At 48.9% G+C, this 13,438-nt stretch overlaps 1 protein-coding gene across 3 annotated transcripts in view; it reads left to right on the top strand.

Annotated features, from left to right (window-relative positions):
- Pecam1 (platelet and endothelial cell adhesion molecule 1) overlaps window positions 1-13,438 on the top strand; it is a 53,651-nt gene that overhangs the window by 17,650 nt on the left and 22,563 nt on the right. For all 3 annotated transcript variants that reach the window (XM_055592564.1, XM_055592562.1, XM_055592563.1), the window contains exons 6-13: window positions 1,722-1,970; window positions 3,402-3,677; window positions 6,527-6,814; window positions 7,395-7,502; window positions 8,645-8,672; window positions 9,337-9,410; window positions 11,250-11,300; window positions 12,878-12,940. In XM_055592564.1, coding sequence (XP_055448539.1) covers window positions 1,722-1,970; window positions 3,402-3,677; window positions 6,527-6,814; window positions 7,395-7,502; window positions 8,645-8,672; window positions 9,337-9,410; window positions 11,250-11,300; window positions 12,878-12,940 — 1,137 coding nt within the window. The remainder of the gene's footprint in view (window positions 1-1,721; window positions 1,971-3,401; window positions 3,678-6,526; window positions 6,815-7,394; window positions 7,503-8,644; window positions 8,673-9,336; window positions 9,411-11,249; window positions 11,301-12,877; window positions 12,941-13,438) is intronic.

Genomic DNA, 13,438 nt, shown 5'->3' with positions numbered 1-13,438 from the left:
TGTGTGTGTGTGTGTGTGTGTGTGTGTGTGTGTGTGTGTGTGTGTGTTTATGTGTAACTGTGCCGGTGAAGCTGAGACCAGAGGATGTCAGATCTCTTGAACATGGAGTTACAGATGGTTGTGAGCTGCCTGCTGTAGGTTCTGGGAATCAAATCCAGGTCCTCTGCCAGAGCAGTAAGTGCTCTTGACTATTCAGCTATCTCACCATCTTCCTCTATTTTTTTAAAGACAAGATCTTGTGATTTCAAAGCTGACCTTTCACCTAACTATGTCATGGAGTTAGGTGAACTTGAACACTGGGTCCTTCTGCCTTCACCACTCAAGTACCAGAACTCCAGGCATGTCCCACCATGCTAGGTATCACCCAGCTAAGACTCCTAGCCCCATGCACGGCTTTATTCCTCTAAAACCCTTAGCACTAAAAGTAACAGTATACTTTTTCTTGTTCGCAGTGTCCCTTCAGTCACTAGAATGTAAGCTGCTGAGATAAGAGACCTTAACTCTTCTGCTCAATGCTGTACCCTAAACTGACACTATGGTTAGATAGAGGGCTGGGATGAGCCTGTGTTATTTACAGTGTCTCCAAGGGCAGGGTCAACTCTTCTAGGTTCTCCGCTGAAACTCTTCATTCATACATGCGTCTGTCCATTCATTCAGTAGTTTCCCCGAGCCCCTAAGTGTCCAGCTTTGAACGTGTGGTCCCAGCCACTACCCCGGGTCTTACAGGTAGGTAGGTTGCCCTCTAGCCAATGGAGGGGTTAGCACACTGTATTAGAGCTTCCTGGTGTAGAGTACGACGTTATGTGCGAGCAATTTAGTGAATTATTTCTTTATTTATCTACTGATGGTACATTCTCCTCATGTAGTCTAGAACTCCCCATGTAGCCCAGAATACACAGAGATCTTGCCTCCTGAGTGCCAGGATCAAAGGCATGCCCCATCCCACCCGTCGTCATTACTGATAATGACAAATATCTGGAGTGTTCTTGATAAGGTATGCATTCTCTTATTAGAAAGAAAAGCCATTACTTCAACATATGCGTCGGACATATTCTGTATGCTGGGCTGGCTGCTATGAATTGAGGACTCCAGATACAAGCAGGCAGCCAACAGCAGTTCCTTCTGGCCATAATGAACTTCCAAACTCTGTCTAATATACTTTCTCTAGGCAACTGCCTAGGTAAACTTCCTTACAAGAACTGTTCCCTTAATTCTCCCAAGGTGAAGTTCAGTTTCCTCTCTAAGGGCTCTGCTGCAAACAGTATTCCTGAATTGAGTATTAGGTTACATTCTTTAAAGTCAGACTGTCCCGTATGCACTGTTATCTCCCTGATGCCCAGCAAAGGGTCTTCCCTATAGTAAATACTTGTGGAATCCAGGCATGGTGGTGCACACTTCCACTCCCAACACCTGGGAGGTGGAGATAGTAAGATCCAGGTCATCCCTGGCTACCTAGTTCAAGGCCAACCTAGGCTACTTGAGACCCTGTCTCAGTAAACAAACAAATGGATGAGTGAATTCTCATAGAATGGAGTATGAGAAGAGCCTGCAGAGAGATCTCTGGCTCAGTGGGAGACCCGGCTCTTTTAAGACCATGCCCATCGGGTATGTGGAAAGCAGAGGAAGACTTCCTGCAGGCTGTGAGGGGTCGATTCTGCTGAAAGTAGCTGGACCGCATGCATCTCCAGGCACAGGGTCCCTTCCCATTTGATGTATTTCAGAGCTGTTTCCCAAGCCGAAGCTGGAATTCTCCTCCAGTCGTCTGGACCAAGGGGAAATGTTGGACCTGTCCTGCTCTGTCCCTGGCACGCCCTCAGCCAACTTCACCATCCAGAAGGAAGACAGGGTCTTGACGCGGCATCAGAATTTCAGCAAGTTTGCCGAGGAGAGGGACAGCGGGAGGTATGTCTGCACCGCGGCCATCGGCAAAGTGCTCAAGAGGAGCAACTCGGTGCAGATGAAGGTCTGTGGTGAGTATGCCCCCAGGTGCTCGGCCCCGCAATGGTGGAGTAGGGGTAGGAGCAAGGAGCGGATGGCCGGCCGGCCCTTGGAGGACGGAGGAGGAGTAGCACGGCCAAGTTAAGGGCTTTCGTGATGGCTGCTGCTGTGGTCTTGGGGCTGGGAGGATGCTGGCTTTGGGGGTGGGAGCCCACTCAGGTTAGGGAGGAAACACACCCACATCCTGGCTCTCCACGGAGTACAGTGTAGCGTTAGGCTGCTCGGACTTCTTTGTACACCTACGAGCCATTTAGGAGGTATAGTGGAGCGTACACACCTATAGTCCTGACACCCAGGAAGTTGAAACAGGGATTGCTGTGGGTTCAAGACCAGCCGGGCCTACATAGCAAGGCCCTGTCTCAATCCTCCCTGAATCCCAACATAAAAGACCTTGTCTTAGAAAGAGAAGGAGAAGAGGAAGAAGATGACTATTCTCGTGGGATATTGATGGTGCATGCCATTAATCCCTCCAGTGAGGCAGGAGGATTGCTGCAAGCTCAAGGCTAACCTGTGTTACAGGGCAGGACCCTGGCTCACAAAACAAACACACAAGGGGTGTAAAAAGGTTGCTCAGTGTTTTCGGGGACTTGCCGCCCTTGTAGAGGACCTGGGTTCACGCACAGACCACCACACCGGGATGGCGCCTACCCCCTCTCTCCTTCCCTTACCTTCCTCTTCCTCCACACACACACTCTCTCTCTCTCTCTCTCACTTCTTCTTTCCTTTATCCTTTTGAGACAGGAAAGGGTAACTATGTAGCTTAAGCTAGCCTCAAACTCGAGACTGCCCTCCCAGAATTACAGGCGTGCTCTGACATACCCAGATCTTATACCATTATCTTGCTTATGGAGATTAGATTTTTTTTTATTTTTAAAGCTGGGTGATGGTGATGTACACCTTTAATTCCAGTGCTTGGGGAGCAGAGACAGGTGAATCTCTGTGAGTTCGAGGCCAACCCTGGTCTGCAGAGGGAGTTCCAGGACAGCCAGAGCTACAGGGAGAAACCTGTTTTTACTTTTCACTTTTTTTTTTTTTTTTCCTCTTTTGACACAGGATCTCACTGTGAGGCCCTGGCTGGCCTCAAATTCACAAACTTCTTTCTGCGTCCACTTCCTTAGTGCTGGGAATTGAACTCAAGACTTTACATATGCTAGGCTCTACCGCCAGGCTACATCCCCATCTAGCCGAAACTGTTCATTTTCTCCCTTGTTACCAAACGCACACACATATAGACAAGCGTTGCCTGGAAGCCTATGGGAGCCCCTTAAAGGTGGACAAGGCCGGCAGGAAAGCCAGCATTTGAAATCATGATCTCAGGGCCAAGCCCAGAGTTTCCAGAAGGATGGTCCTGGGCTGGGTTACTGTTTCTGTTTCATTTGGATCGTTTTTCTCTGTTGTTCTAGAAATGCTCTCTAAGCCCAGGATTTTTCATGATGCCACGTCTGAGATCATAAAGGGACACGCCGTAGGCATCAGCTGCCACTCGATAAATGGAACCACGCCTATCACCTACCACCTTATAAAAGCAACAAGGATCTTTCGGAGTGTCATGATGAACTCCAATGACCCGGCAACCTTCACAGATAAGCCCACCAAAGACGTGGAATACCAGTGCATCGTGGATAACTGCCATTCCCACCCTGAGCTGCACAGCGAGATCCTGAAGGTCAGGGTGATAGGTAAGCACCTGTGCTTTGAGAAGCAGGACCAGGGCTTTAATGGGCTGGAAGGTTCGGAGTCAATCAGGGATTGCCGGGTTAAGGAACAAGCCCCAGCAAACGGGTCTGGCAAACATCTGGGGGTTCTTGATGTAGCCACTGTGATCCCTGTGACACTTGGCTCCCCTGAAGAGGGAAGGTGTCTGGACCTAAGGAACTACTGGTATTGTGTATTTGGGCTTCTTTGGCTTGGGGGCCTTTTTGGGTGAACAGACAGCCACCCCCAAGAACTGCAGGCCAGAACTCTTTTCTGCCATTGAGCTTGGTAGAACATCTGGGTCACGCATGAAACATACAGCGGGCCGAGCTGCAGGCCCTGGCCTCATGGCGTTAGTTAGCCTGAGAGTCTCACCCTGGTCTTGGGGGTGTGCATGTGCTGGTGTGGGGGAGAGTTGAGCACAGCATAGTGGGATCGGGTGGAGAGGTAGAACAGGCCTGTGATCCCAGCGCTTAGTAGGTGGAGGCAGGCGGATCAGGAATTCAAGGTTATCCTTAGCTACATAGTGAGATCAAGACCAGCGTGGGTCACATAAGACCCAAGTGTCCGTGGACAAGAGAGGGAGCTGGGGCATGACAAGAACAGATTTGGGAAGATAAACCTGGTTGCTGCGGGGGACTCATCCTAGTTCGCCACCGACTTTGCAATGAACTCAGCAAGACTTAGAGCAAATGGTGGGTGGTAGGACTGGGATTTGAGCTAAGGCAGCCTGGCTCCTGAGACCAGTTCACCACTAACCCCTTGAGCCTCCCAGCGAGAGATGCTGTCGCTGTTGGATTGGGCAATGTGCTCAGGCTGTCTGCCCCGGTAGTGGGTCCATGGCCATCCCAGGCCTCATGCTGGGCTTCACCACCCTTTGTGCTCAGAGAGGTGACTCATGTCTGTCTGCTGGGCAGCCTGAGGTTGCTGGTTGTCAGGGTCGCCTGGGCTGATGACACAGGGCCAGAAACTGAGCGGTTAAGAATGTTGCTGAGGAGGCTCAGCCATTTAAGGCCAGGCTCGAAACCAGAAACGTAGGAATGCTGCTGAGAGGGCGCACAGTAGGGGCAGCGAATTCGGCTCTCCAAGCCTCCAGGTGGGAAGGGAGCTGTGTGGTTCCAGGAAGCTGTCTGGACAGGAAACTTCTGCTTATGTTTCAGTGCTCAGAAGTTAAAAACTGAATGTGAAGACAGAGCCCCTAAGCGTGCACACGAAGGGGCTGCAAGTAGAGGTGCCTGTCCAGCCTGATGACCTGAGTTCAATCCCCTGGGCCCCACTTGGTGGAAGGACAGAGTCCCACAAAATGTTCTCTCAATAGTCAGTTCCTCATTGTGGTGTGTATACACCTGTGCACAGAAAAAAAAAATCAAAGTGTTATTTAAAAAAAAAAAAAAAGAGTCAAGTTGGAGGACTGAGGACCGACTTTCCAGAAAGCCCATATTTCACTGTCAAAATAAGTAGTAAAGGAGAAGGCAGCTGGTAAGGGAAGAAAATCAGCTTTGGAGACAGCACAGCTAGTGATGCCATGTCAGCAGGAGGGGCTGGGTGACAGTCTGGCTGCAGGAGGCCAGGAAAACTGGATTAGGAACGAAAGAATGACCTCCTCCATTGAATTTGCTATTCAGGACGATGGCCTGAGGACCAGGGTATTCCCCCCCCCCCCCGCCACCCGTTTCTTTGAGAGATAACAGTAAGCTTTGAACAGCAGATGGGGGTCCAGGGACAGTGGTACATGCCTATAATCCCAGTATTTCAGAGGCCAACAGGACACAGGAAGATCTGGAGTTCAGAGCCAGCTATATAAGACCCTGTCTCAAAACAAAACAAAACAAAACAAGGGCATAGTATGGTGATGCACGCCTTTAATCCCAGCGGATAGAGGCAGGCGGATCTCCGTGAGTTCCAGGCCGGCTGGAGCTACATAGTGAGAGCTTGTCTCAAAATAACATAAACGAACAAAGTAAAACAGAGACAATGACACTAATAGACAACAATAACAAAACCAGATGGGTGGAAGGCAAACTTGAGGGATAGAGCAAGGAAATGTGAAATGAGGCTGTGAGCTCACAGAGGAAAAGGGGAAGAAACCAGGCTAAGCACTGAACATCCTTTTTTAAAAGTTTTACTTATTTTTATGCGCATTGCTCTTTTGCCTGCATGTATATCTCTCTGAAGGTGTCAGGTCCCCTGGAACTGGAGTTATAGACCGTCGTGAGCTGCCATGTGGGTGCTGGGAGTTAAACACGGGTTGGGTTCCCTGAAAGATCAGCCAGTGCTCCTAAGTGCTGAGCCATCTCTCCAACCCTTGTACCACATTTCTTCGTAAGCAGAAAGGCAGAGAGAAATCATTCAAGCACACACACACACACACACACAGAGACACACACACACAGACACACACACACACACACACCTATGCACACACTCTCACAACTCCACACAACTCCAAAGAGTGGCCAGCCATGCTCGTGGTGGGAGGATGGGGCGTGCTCCCAGGGTCTGTGTCTTATCAGTGAATGAGGACAGGATGTGTCTGTTACTGTCCTTCCAGTATAATCAGGGAAGGGACCACGTGGACGTGGGTAGACGAGGATTCAGATTGGAGGCCGGGAGAAAAGCTGACAGGAAGAAGCAGCCATTCTGAGGTCCTTCTCTGTTAACTCCCTCTCCCTCTTGGGTTCTTTGCAACAGGGTCTTTCTGTGTCACTCTGCTGCAAGCTGGTCTGCAGCGTGAGACCCTTCTGCATGCCTCTCCCGAGTGCTGGGGTTACGGGTGTGCGCCCTATCCTTGCCTCTGCCCTTCTCCGGGGCTAATCCTCTGCCTGCCTTCCAGCCCCGGTGGATGAAGTTACGATTTCCATCCTGTCGAGTAACGAGGTGCAGTCCGGGAACGAGATGGTGCTTCGGTGCTCTGTGAAAGAGGGGACCGGCCCGATCACGTTCAGGTTTTACAAAGAAGGGGAGGACAGACACTTCCATGAAGACACCCTGAATGACACGCAAGCGTTTTGGTACAAGAAACTAGCCAGCAAGGAGCAGGAGGGACAGTATTACTGCACCGCCTCCAACAGAGCCAGCATGGTGAAGATGGGTCCCCGAAGCAGCATGCTAACAGTCAGGGGTAAGTCCTCGCCGGCGAGGTGCGCTGTGGAGCGCGCACACACACACACACACACACACACACACACACACACACGCATGTGGAGACCGGCCCGTTTGAATGAGCTAAGGGACCAGTGTCTGATTAGTTACAGTTGGCAGAACTCCACTCACGCTAACTTGAGTAAGAAAGGAGATGAGTTTATATACAAAGAACTGGAAATATTTTATCCGGTCCCAATTCCAACCATCTGACGGAGAGACCACAGTTGACTCATACCGTGGGTTAAATATCCATCCACGACCCACCCCTGTCCAAACACAGCCTAGCTGTGTGCTTGAGTGGGAGAGTTCTGGAGAGATGGAGGAGGATGGACAGGATGCCCCAAATGGAGCAACACCTCAGCAAAACTGGCTGACCTTGACCTCTCTGCCCCCGCCGCCGAGTACGGAAGCTCTCCCAGAGAGATGCCAAGGCTAGACGCCGTTTACAAGGATTGTGAAAATGGGTCTGAGCTGCTGCTCAAACCTCCTGTTATCTCTTGCTGGCAGGAGAAAACCAGTGCTTCCTTTTCTTTCTTTTTTCCCTTCCCTACCCCCAGTCTTTCTCGCTCCGTGGAAGAAAGGGCTCATCGCAGTGACTGTCATTGGAGTGATCATTGCTGCTTTGATAGTCGCAGCCAAATGCTACTTCCTGAGGAAAGCCAAAGGTGAGCACCTAGTCACAGGTTGTCCTTCCCGGAAGCTGGCCGGGACTGTGGAGCATCCCTGAGGAGGCTAAGGGGGAAGGAACTGTGCATTCTCCTTCTTGGGATGTCGCCTTGATAACTCAGGGTTCTGGCTTTGGTGGGTGTGAGGCCTTCACTGCTCATGAACATGGGTACTTGACTAGATGGCTTGCTCTTTCTTGGTGTGTATCATGTTGTGGCGCTCTCTCTCTCTCTCTCTCTCACACACACACACACATGCACACATGCACTCGAATGCTCACACTTCGTGCCTCCCAAATAATCTTCAACTGTGCCACCATCTTGACCGGGTACATTCCAGGAAATAGGGCCTAGCCCAGACTCAATGAAAATGGTGCTGCTGGCTGGCTGGGAGCAGCAGATGGGATGGGGAGGGGCCTTTAATTTTTTTCCGTGCAAGGTAGGAAAATTGCAGCTCCTTGGAAAGAGACAGATTTTGATTTCTGTTCCCAGGACTCACCCTGACCTTGGGTCTCAGGCCAGCTTGGACCTGAAAGCACAGGAATTGGCTTAGGTTTTTGCCTTTTGCAATCATCTTGAATCAAAGAGATAGCCGCCCGCTTCTCCGGGAGTCTGAATCCTTGATCACATGCTGTGAATTAAAATGGCTTCTGGCTAAAAAGTACATGTATATGAGAAAATTACATAAAGTCTCTTGCTGTACTGCCAAGAGAAGGGCAAGGGGAGTAGCCCAGGGATGGTAGCATTTGCTCGGCGTGTTTGAGGGCCTGGCACGGGTCCTTGGCAGCATAAAAACAAGCAAGCAAACCCGTCTACGGGACCTGCTCTCCCTCCTTTCCTCTCACTGGAACATGTATGATTACATCACATCTCTCTTGTTCCTTCCCTTCTCTCTTCATACCCACCCTAGGCTGGCCTCAACTGAGCTGAGGGTGACTTTGAACTTCTGATCCTCTGCCTCCACCTGGGAGTGCTGGGCTCACAGATATGCATGTGGGTTATGTGGTACCGGGCTTTGTGCCTGGTTGGCAAGCACTCTGCCAACTGAGCTGCAGCCCAGTGCGGGCTCCAAGGGAGTCCAGGGAGAGACGGTTACTGTCCCACTTATACTGACCCGGATTTTTCTCTCTTTTTTTAAAAAGCCAAACAGAAACCCGTGGAGATGTCCAGGTCAGTGTCCTTGTAAGAGGGGGCGGTTACTTCATGGGCAGGATGGACTTGTCTGCAAGCCCAGACTGGTCATTAGGAAGTTGTCAGAGGTTCTTGGCAAACTCATAAAGGATAGGAACCCTGGGTATAATGTGTGTGTGTGTGTGTGTGTGTTTGTGTGTGTGTGTCTGTGTGTGTTTCTGTCTTCGTCTGTCTGTCTTGACTACAATGTATATTTAGAATAATAGAGTTGGCCTTTTTAAAAGAAGTGTTTTTATCAGGCTGGAGAGATGGCTCAGCCTTTGCATACACAATACGCATGCACAAATACCATACCCATACACACACACACATTCATACATACACACAACCTCCTGTGTTTGTTTTGGAACAGGATCTCACGTAGCCCAGGCTGGCCTTAAATTCCTGATCTCCTTGCCTCTACCTCTCAAGGGCTAGGATTACAGCTACCATGACCAGCTTCGTGTATCTTGCTCTGTAGCTCTGGCTGGTCTCCAACAAACAGCCATTCCTCCCAGTGCTGGGATTACAGGCGGGTAATGGGCATAGTTTTTGCTTTCTCATGATCTTCCTTTGATGGTTTTGTTGGTTTGGGGTACAGGGGAAAATGTTGTTAATATATATATATATATATATATATATTCTTTCTCATTGACATGTGAAGGCCAGCTGCTCCACTTCTGAACTCCAACAGTGAGAAGGTCTCTGAGTCCAATGTGGAAGCCAACAGCCATTACGGTAAAGCCAAGGCCTCCTTTAATTACCAAGATTTCTGCCAACACAACATAGTTGGGGTTGTGGTAGAAGGGAAATCCTGGATTCAAGCAGTGGTATGTAGCCAGTCAAGATAAGCCAATAAAAAAAGATAAGCCAATAAAAAAAGATAAGCCAATAAAAAAAGATAAGCCAATAAAAAAAGATAAGCCAATAAAAAAAAAACCCAAACAGAAGAGGAAAGCAGGACTTTTTCTCTTTTCACCCTTCTATGCTTCATTTCTTTGGAATGAAAAATGGAGACTAACCCTAATATCTGTTGCCTCCAAAGACTGAAACTGCCCCACAGTCGTCAGATGGCATTTGGGAAGCAGAAACCAGAGGTCAAATTAAATCTTTGACAACACAGCTAAGGTGGAATTTTCTATTCTGCTTAACTTTGCCACAAAGGGAAACATTCTGCGGAAGCAATTTTTAGAAATGCTGAGATCTGGTTTCCTCCTCTCCCACGGGGTTTCCCTGTATGGCTCTGGCTGTCCTGGAACTCACTCTATAGATCAGGCCGGGCTTGAGCTCAGAGATCCACCTGCCTCTGCCTCCTGAGTGGTGGGGGTGGGGTTAAAGGCGTGCACCACCTCCACCCGGCTTGAGACATCCATCGTTCTGTTGCAGACCTCAGTAGAGCGAGGCCTGCCCCAGTGAGCCTCAGTGCCCTGGGGTCTGTGAGAAAGTCACGTGGAGCCAGGTGTGGAGGCCCGTGCCTAACATGTCTGCACTCTGGAGGCAGACGCAGGAGGATCACCACAAACTGAAGGCTATCTTGGTCTACATGGTGATTCCAAGCTCTGTTAGGGCTGCATATCAAGACCTTGCCTCACAAAACAATCAATAAAAAACCAAAACCAAAACCAAACCCAAACCAGCTATTTACATAACAACACTAATTAGCTTGAACACGTGGAGAATCCTGTCTTCTTGGAGAATAGTACTTATAATATCTATAAGAATTTTTAAAGCAAAGAACATGCTAAAATGTTTGTTTGTTTTTGTAGTGCTGGGATTGAGCCAAAGCCTCATGCATTCTGGGCAAGGGCTTACCAGGGGGCTTGCCCCGCACCTTGTTTGTGTATGCCCACTGACATGATAATCGAGAGACACTGTTTATTTCTTTAAACCATATTCTCACCAACCCAGTTCCCTAACCGGAGAGGTTTAGCTAACCATCAGCTTTCGTATTCAGCTTTGGTGACTGGTCCCTTCTAGAAAGAGGCTTAATTTTTAATTGACTTATGTACAGCCATTCTGAATTCCAAATCACTCTCAAACAAAAGTGCCCCCATGTCAGCTGCACATTCTCCCTGGGCAGTGAAGGGGTCCCGCTACACTTAGGAAAAGACATCACAGCAGAGAGAGCCAGGCGACCCAGGACCTAGAGGCAAAGGTGTTTGCTGCCCGTACCACACTTGGCTTCTTTCTTTGCAGTACTGGAGTTTTCAGAAGTTACAGGAGGGCTGGGGAGATGGTAAAGCGTTTGCTGTGTGAGCATGAGGACTTGAGTTCTATTCCCCAGCACCTACATAAAAAGCGTATGTGGGAGCAAGCACCCACAACCCCAGTACCGAAGTGGGTGGAGACGGACATGCCCTGTGGGCTTGCTCATGAGCCACTCTAGCCGAAACGAAACAGCAAGCTCTGTTCAGCAACAGACTGTCTCCTACAATAAGGCCGTCAGCCTCTGTCCCCCCCCCCCCCCCATGCATGGCTGAGAGCACAAAGGTGCACACACACAGACACACACACACACACAAGGTTACAGGAAACTAAGTTCTTCTGTCACTCATCCAGATTGTTATTTTCAACCAGGTTATGATGACGTTGGAAATGATGCAATGAAACCCATAAATCAAAATAAAGGTAATTATTTAAATGTTGTATTAGAAACTTTTACATTAAAACAAACAAACAAACAAACAAACAAAAAACATGGCTTTGCAGATGCCGATGTCCCCTGAAAAAGAAAAAGACAGTGGCTGGATAGTTTCCTACCCCTCTTAGAGGCCTAGTCTATAGTTGTAGAGTGTAGATGGCTGAGTGTTTTCTCCAAAGATGCTAGCCAGTGTTCTGAATAGTAATGCCTCCTAATCCAAGTAGAAATGAGCTGTTGTACCAAAACAAACAAACAAACAACAATTTCCTGGCACTCAGAGTGGTATAGGAGGATGTTTCTCTCCAGCTGAGGTGGAGATTTTTAAGATTTTTTTTTTTTTTGAGACAGCTAACAGTAGGCAATTTACTTCTGCCTCAAGCTTAGAGGCATCAGCTTAAATCTTTTTTGTTTGTTTTTAGTTTTTTCATGTCTTCTTCTGTTTTTATATTCATTGTTGTGTATTTATTCTTTATTGTGTGTTTAGTTTAATTTTCAAAATCTCTCTTGGTAACAGGGTGATCTGTGTGTGTGTCTTTCTTTCTGTCCCCATTCCTCTGTGTGGGAAGGTTGAGTCACGGTTCCCAAAATTTTTCAGTAACTAGTTGGCTTATGGCTTGTTTGTTGACCTCACTAAAATGAAGCCACTATCCGGATGGCAGCCATCATGGCTCCTGACCTCCCTTAAATCATTCTGTTATTGTTGTTGGTTTTGTTTTTGTTTTTCGAGACAGGGTTTCTCTGTGTAGCCATGGCTGTCCTGGATGCACTTGTAGACGAGGCTGGCCTCTAACTCACAGAGATCCACTGCCTCTGCCTCCCAGAGTGCTGTGCCTGGCTCCTTAAGCTGTTTCTTAAAGGTGTTTTCTGAGCCATGCTGCTCTCATGAGAACCAAAATTCCCAACCTGCTTCTGTGAAGTGTCTTTGGCTGCACTGTCTGTTTAATCTGCCAGCAAGAACCCCTAATTCTGTGGGGCCTTAAAAGCAAAGTAATGCCAGGCATGAGTCACACCTGTAATCCCATGACTCAGGAGGCTGAGGCAGGAAGAACAGGTATTCAAGGCTAGCCTTGGCTACATAGCAAGTTCCAAGCTGCCCTGGGATACATGTAACCCTGTCTCAAGAAACAACAACAAACTGGGGGAGGCAGAGGCAGGAGGATCTCTCTGAGTTCGAGGCCAGCCTGGTCTACAAAGTGAGTCCAGGACAGCCAAGGCCACACAGAGAAAAAAAGAAATCCTGTCTCAAAAACAAAACAAAAAGGGAAAGAAAGAAAGAAAGAAAGAAAGAAAGAGAGAGAGAGAGAGAGAGAAAGAAAGAAAGAAAGAAAGAAAGAAAGAAAGAAAGAAAGAAAGAAAGAAAGAAAGAAAGAGAGAGAGAGGGAGAGAGAACAACAATAAGGGCTGGAGAGATTGGCAGAGGGTCATCACACTCAGTAACAGGAGTCGGAGAGGCTACGATCTCTGCCGGTACCAGCATAGGGCTGACTGGAATGAAGGTCCTGGGTGTGGTTGGAAGCCTCTGGAGGAGGTTCTAAACTCAAGGCACTGTGATTCCTTTCAACAGACCCTCAGAACATGGATGTGGAATATACAGAAGTCCAAGTGACCTCCCCTGAGCCTCACCAAGGTAAGCAGCCCTCATCAAGTGAGCCAGGCCCACAGACCTAATAGGCGTCTGCAGACCTACCAGGCATACCTGATTCTGCAGCTGTAAAGCTGGGGTGGCTGCCGGGCAGGGACTAAGCGCCGAGCACTCTTCTCTGGAGGAATCTTCAGAGGCACCCTCTCCCCCATCTCCGCACCCCCTGCAGCCAGGTGTTCAGGCCAGCCCCTTCCCCATGCGCTGTGTGGACCAAATGTGTGTTAGTCGCATGAATGCTTCAAATAGGGAACATGGGGCTGGAGAGATGGCTCAGTGGTCTGCAGTACACACTGTTCTCCCAGAGAGCCTGAGTTTGGTTCCCAGCACCCACATCGGGTGGCTCACACCAGCTCCAGGGGAATCCAGTGCCCTCTTCTGGCCTCTGCAGGCACTGCACTCACATTTACACAGAGTTCCTACTACCCCCACACATAGGAATGGTGATGGTGATGGTGATGGTGATGGTGATGGTGATGGTGATGG

This window comes from Psammomys obesus, unplaced genomic scaffold (assembly GCF_907164565.1).
Source record: "Psammomys obesus unplaced genomic scaffold, mPsaObe1.curated_primary_1811, whole genome shotgun sequence".
Taxonomy (NCBI): Eukaryota; Metazoa; Chordata; class Mammalia; order Rodentia; family Muridae; genus Psammomys; species Psammomys obesus.
Note: the sequence above shows the minus strand (reverse complement) of the source record. Positions and strands in the feature narration are given on the sequence as shown.